The sequence below is a fragment of the Actinia tenebrosa genome, unplaced genomic scaffold (assembly GCF_029948245.1).
Source record: "Actinia tenebrosa isolate PJP-AT-01 unplaced genomic scaffold, QUT_ActTen_1.0 PGA_scaffold1__47_contigs__length_23844297, whole genome shotgun sequence".
Classification (NCBI taxonomy): Eukaryota; Metazoa; Cnidaria; class Anthozoa; order Actiniaria; family Actiniidae; genus Actinia; species Actinia tenebrosa.
Window position 1 is genome coordinate 4108241 of NW_028292578.1, and position 6000 is coordinate 4114240.

A 6000-nucleotide genomic window follows, 5' to 3' on the forward strand; every position below is an offset into this window, starting at 1 on the left:
ACTGTTAACCATCGTAAACAAAAATGCCAAAGTATAACTGCTGTGTGTCAGGATGTAGCAACAGCCATAGGAACCAAGCTCCAGAATTCAAGTTTTATTGCTTGCCAATGGACTTAGAACTGCGTAAAAAATACGATCATTTTTCTCAAGGCGGAGATCAGAGAAATTGAACCGAACTCATCTGCCATCATAGTTAATATTTATTAACTATGCTGCCATCTATCTTTCCATGGCGAGAAAGACATAGAAAAGCATAAACGTAAGAGAAAGAAATCGAGTGACGCTGAACATGTTGCCATGGGAATCAAACAGCAACAACAAGAGCCAGTTTTTCTTACTTCTACTGCAACTCAAAAAGATTTACCATGCTCTTGTAATGCCGAAAAAGAAAACAAAAAACGCCAAAAGGAACAGAAGCTACAGTACTTCAACAAGAAAATGGATTCTATAAAAGTGAACTGCAGAGATTGAGAAGTAAAATGAACAACATCAAAAAGGGCTTGACGAAACAACGACGACAACAAACTAGGTTTGATATCGATAAATACAAATCAAATGATCGCTAGATTTAGTGATCTCTCTTCATCATTCTTTTTGTACAGTCCATGGAAAGATAGATGGCAGATGATGGCATTTCGAATGAGAAAAATGATCGTATTTTTTACGCAGTTCTAAGTCCATTGGCAAGCAATAAAACTTGAATTCTGGAGCTTGGTTCCTATGGCTGTTGCTACATCCTGACACACAGCAGTTATACTTTGGCGTTTTTGTTTACGATGGTTAACAGTTCGATTCACTAGAAGAATTTGGAAGAGATCGAAGGCACCTAGGCGAATCCTGTCCCTAGTAACGATTCCATAAGCACTTGCAAGGTGAAACTCGACCCAGTCCCCAACTCGTTTTTGAAATGGCCTATTAAACATTTTGACTTTAGACTATCATAGTTTGGTTCGTGATGATCTTAGAAGATTTTAGGACAGGCAATATTTATGAAGAGAAAAAGCTAATGAAAACTTCCGTCGAAGACTATTTTCTTTAAAATCCCTAGCCTTTTATAATCAAAAAATTATCTTAGCATATTATGTCACAGAGCCTACTCGACTGGACCGAAAGGGATATGGGTAAAAATTACTGAAGCGGTTAAATATTCGTTCTGAATGAATTGTTCCCGCTAGTAATAAGATAATAATGGCGAGAAACAATCCATCAAATGCATGTCTTCGGGTTTAGGGAAAGGAAAACAAAGTAGTTAGTGATTCAGTTCACAATTCCAAAAATATGAAGGCATTAAAAAAACCGTCTCCTTCAATGTCACTTCCCGCTCGCCTACGAAGGTTCGTGCTGTAAACCAGGCATAACTAGTCAGATAAAATTATGGAGTCAACTCGGCTTCAATGTTTATTACCTAGAGTTCCTTTCGGTCCAGTCGCGTAGGCTTCAGTTAGTCGACGACAATATTTTTTGAATTGACTGTATATAAAAGAATATCTTCTGCAACATAATATGAATATAGATATAAAGTACTGACATTGCTTATGATACTGCTCTTACTGACACGTCTCATCACGTTAACCCACCCCAACCCATGACTGCATGTTTTGACAACACAAAACAAGCTCACTGCAATTCAAAATTTCATTCTACAGCCTGACATCACAGACTTACAAAGCGGTGGAGAGTCACAGCCTTCAGTCTTGGACAGAGCAATAAGATTCTGCCAACAAAGTTCAAAACCACAGGTATAATCTCTCGCTTCATCTTTGATTAAGATAACTAACCCGTTGGAAATTTAGAAATGTATTCATGTTTAACGGCGCCAACACCGCCGTTTTTTGTTTGTTTGTTTGTTTTTTATTATTTATTGTTTTATGTCATTCAGACTTCCTCTACTTCAACAACGGCTCACCAGACCCCTGCAGATTCATCAGTCGATAGTCAGATCGACAATGCTTTCGGATCTGACGACATAGTAATGTCAGAGCCACGTGACGTCAGCAAAACAGCAGCATCGAAGGACCAACCAGACACGACTTCTCTCCAAAAAGAAGCGAAGGAGAGTAATGGAATATCTGGTAAAGCAACAAAGGAAAAGGAAATAGAGTCTGAAGCTGTGGCGATCAAGAATACTTTATCCAAAACAAATGAGAGGAGCGTGTCTCTTACTGAAGCACCGACTGAACCACTAGAGCGGTTTACTTGTTCCACTATCAATACATTGGGATCGAAAAATGTATCCAAAGAAACTAGTAAAGAAACTAAAGATGTTTGTACCACGAGATTTAACCAAGAAACATCAAGCAAAGATACTGGCTCAGGTATACTTACAAAACATTTGGATCCCAATCAGCAGCAATCCGGAATCGGTTCGACAATATACACGAAGCCTTCCGTAGACATTCCAGAGACTTTTCCGAAAGCAGAGGCTTCTCCTCTAGAAATACAAAAGGCGTTTGAATCGGACAGCTTGATATCTGCCGTCGCAGAATGTTCCCAATCCAAGGTTTCGTTAACATTGACAGCGAAATCTTTGGATTCTGCTTTAGACGAAAATGCTAAACAAGAATCGCCTTTGTCTTTAGATAAAGACCCATCCTTTACTGAACCTGTGAGTCTTGATGACCAGCAGTAATGAAATGAGTGCTTCTAAAGAAAAAGTGACTAGTGAAATAAAAACTATAATAAATCACTTAGTGAACTAAATTCTTTTTTTCGACTACTCGATTGTCAGATATTTTCCTTTGTTCAACCACTTTCCGGCATACGCCTGCAAATAAACCTCCTCGGCTCTGGAGCGCTCGAACGTAATGTTTTCCCATTTTAGACCACGTGTCATTCACTTGATGATAATATTCTTTGTTTGAGTTATATCCATATTCATGTGTCTCATGTGCAAACCTTAAACAAAGAAATGATAATCTAGGGAATGACACGTGGTCTGAAATGGGAAAACATTACGTCAGAGCCGAGAAGCACTATTGTGCAACTCGACTGGGAACCGTGAAAACGATTTCAAGCTGTTTCAAGCTCTTACGTCATAGGTAACCTAACTGGTTCAATCTAAATTGACCTAGTACAACCGGTTATGTGACGTAGTAATCTAGCTTAACCCTTAAATACGAGCTCACTCAGGGTTAGTAGTTTGTTGCAGTTATTCTTCAGTCAATCGCAGTTAGTATTCAGAGTCTCCAGTCAGTCTACAGTTATTCTTCATTTAGTCTTCAGAGAGTCTCCAGTCAGTTGTTGTTGCAGTTGGTTATATACTTAGAGTTAGTCAAGTCAGCAACCTCTACTTTGTAAAAGACAAGCGAATAAACTTATAGTCAAGAGCATCTGGTCTAGAGGAAAGCTGTGTGTCCCTAGGGAAAGTATTACTCCCCCACTTCTCTACGTGAAATAATCAAAGTCATTGATTTAGATCCTTTTATACAGGTAATTTTTACATATATTCAATAGGCAAACCTATCTAAACAAACTGCCGCATGGCAAACTCGTGGATACCCTCTGAATCCTACTTTATTTACGTGTCGAAATTCTCTTACAATAACTGTTTATAGTTTTATAACTGTTTACAATAACTGTTTGTGAACTAATAGAGGACACCTATCTTCCTTTTTATACATTATAAAACTCCCTCCCATCCCATCTACTCTTCATATGTAATTTAAAAATAAGTATTAAAGGGGAACACCACCTTGAGAGAAGCGCTTGTGGAATAAAAGTTTATATTATACTCAACTTATTCTTAAGGTCTTAAGTCCCTCTCTTTCGTAGCTTTCGAGAAATCCTGCCTGAAAGTAGCGATAAATTGAATCCCAGGAGGCCGCCATCTTGAATACAACACTGAGCCTGCAATAGGTCAGCAGATGCCCTGTGTGACGTCACTGCGTGCTTCGATCATATCAGTGATGAGAAAAAAGTTCAAAACAAAGAAGGAAAACACAAAAATAATGAGTTCTTCTTCCGAGGAAAGAAATTCTAGTGACACAGTCTCATCCAGCGATGGTTCTGAAGAATTTATAAGTCTTGAAGTGGAAAACTTCGGTACAGAAGGCTATCAATTTCAGCCAACACGTGAAATATCTTCTTCAGAAGGAGATTCGTCGTCTGATTCATATAGCAGTTCAACACCTGAAAGACTTAATAATTTAGACTGGTAAGCCGAAATGATTTATTTATTTATTTATTTATTCTTACATTAGCTTTAAAGTTAGTCAGCATTTCAATCTATAATTAATTCCGCTGTAAAACGTGTATAAATTCAAAACTTGATTTCACCCTTTCGACCTTCAGGTGCAAATGTGGACATTGTCAAATCATGGACAGAGAGCTAGAATGCATTTGTTGCCACGAAATACAAGAGATAGTCGAAAAAAATCGTGAAGTTTTTGAAAAGGAAAATTTGGAGAGTGACATTACCTGTATTACGGACAATCCTGGATTTAAAGCTGTGTGTCTAAATCAATGGGTTTTGGAGGCTGCTTGGCTCCAGTATCGACAGCAATATGGCAACCAATGCCATGAAGGGCCTGAACATAAGAAAAATAGACACACAGCTTACAGACAGTTAGTTAGATGGTGTTGGGGAGTCTTGGGGAAAGAAATAAGGGTTGTTTTGTCGTCTTGTGCTGTCATGTGTATACGAGCCCACTTTCCACCTCCAGGCTTAGAAGAAGACTTTGAATTTGTTGGCTTTCGTTATTCAGATGAATAAATAGATGTATAGAAATAACAGTTTGAATCAGGGTTCGACACTAGTGTCACAGTGGAGCAGTATAGTCCTAAAGTCTTTTTTCTTATCCCAACTTCACAATAAGATATTTACTACTGGTCAGAGTTAAACTGGCAATTGAAAAAAATGAGCTTCACTGGTAGTCAGATGTTGAAAAGCTTCTAATCCAGCAGGTTAGTTGATTTTATTTGCACTAGTTACAGTCAAACTACCTAAAGTGTGGACATGTAAAGCTCATTATGATTTTATTTTTGGAATATTGATTTGATTATGTCTTAAAAATTAAAAAGTAGAATGATAAAAAGATAAATAACAATAATAAATACATTAGTGTCAAGCCCTGTAGAACTAAATTAATATACAAAGCAATTATTTTAATTTGATAAGATGTCAGAATTTCTTGATAAATGTTCCAAAATTGTTGCAAGCATACCTTGTACACATAATTATAAGAATTAATGATAATAATATCACTTACCACCAATATTATAATTAATCATGGGAGGCTTTGAGTTTATTTTTTCCCATTCTTGACTTGTGGTTCTTGATCACCTCTTCCTTTGGTGGTTTTGGTGCAGTTGCAATATTTTTTGGTATGTTGATTGGTTTTCTTGTTGTGAATTTGGTCCCAGCTTCATGCTCATCAATCACCTGTTCCATTATTCTTGTTGTGAATTCGTATGATTTATCTTCTAACACTGGCTTTGCTACCCATGTTTTTCGGCCTTTTGGAAATACCACTTTGTATCTGTGGCTACCTTGGTTTTTCCCTTTTTTGACTGTAGCTTGTTTTCTGCTGCAGTTGTTGTTGTGATCTAGAACTGCTAGTTGCGTTCTGGCAATCATTCCCTGGTAGGAAAAATGCTTTCTCTTAGGGGCATACTTCAATAAAAGTGAATGATACACCTCGAGATTTCCTGTGTGATGAAAGTCTGTTAACTTAGTGATGTCTTTCAGCAACTTCTTATTGTACACAATCTCTTCAAGGGCCACATGAGCAGGTGAGCCAGCTTTTAACCAGAGGGTCTTCTTTTTCTCTTGCCTTGTAAGTTTGGAGTGCATACATTTTTGGGTTTTTCTTCCTTCCTTCCAGCTGTGCTTGTTAGCAATATGATTAACAATAGACACCCACTTACTCTTTAATAGCTCAGCATCTCCATTGCAGGTTTGTACGCTCCACCACAAATGGTTGGAAATGGACTTTATCCATGGGAGAAGATCTTCATTTTGCTTTTTTTTTGGATTTCTGAGTTAGCTTTTTAGTCACCCAC

The 6000-nt window shown here is 37.7% G+C and overlaps 3 protein-coding genes across 3 annotated transcripts in view; 2 read left to right on the top strand and 1 right to left on the bottom strand.

The window, feature by feature from the left end:
* Positions 1-2700, top strand: part of LOC116294242 (calcineurin-binding protein cabin-1) — a 39500-nt gene extending 36800 nt beyond the window's left edge. Inside the window, exons 54-55 of the mRNA XM_089033346.1 lie at positions 1647-1739; positions 1880-2700. Coding sequence (XP_088889472.1) covers positions 1647-1739; positions 1880-2629 — 843 coding nt within the window. The 3' untranslated portion in view covers positions 2630-2700. The remainder of the gene's footprint in view (positions 1-1646; positions 1740-1879) is intronic.
* Positions 2701-3406: 706 nt separating this feature from the next.
* Positions 3407-5791, bottom strand: LOC116294235 (uncharacterized). The gene is made up of 3 exons (XM_089033347.1): positions 5208-5791; positions 4417-4526; positions 3407-4136 (listed from the first exon to the last, which is right to left on the bottom strand). Exon 1 carries the CDS (start codon positions 5789-5791, stop codon positions 5222-5224), a length of 570 nt encoding a protein of 189 aa, XP_088889473.1. The 3' UTR covers positions 3407-4136; positions 4417-4526; positions 5208-5221.
* On the top strand, positions 3906-4729 carry LOC116294234 (uncharacterized). Its single transcript, XM_031701788.2, has 2 exons — positions 3906-4153; positions 4291-4729. The coding sequence occupies exons 1-2, from the start codon at positions 3906-3908 to the stop codon at positions 4709-4711; spliced, it is 669 nt and encodes a 222-aa protein (XP_031557648.2). The 3' UTR covers positions 4712-4729.
* Positions 5792-6000: the final 209 nt, after the last annotated feature.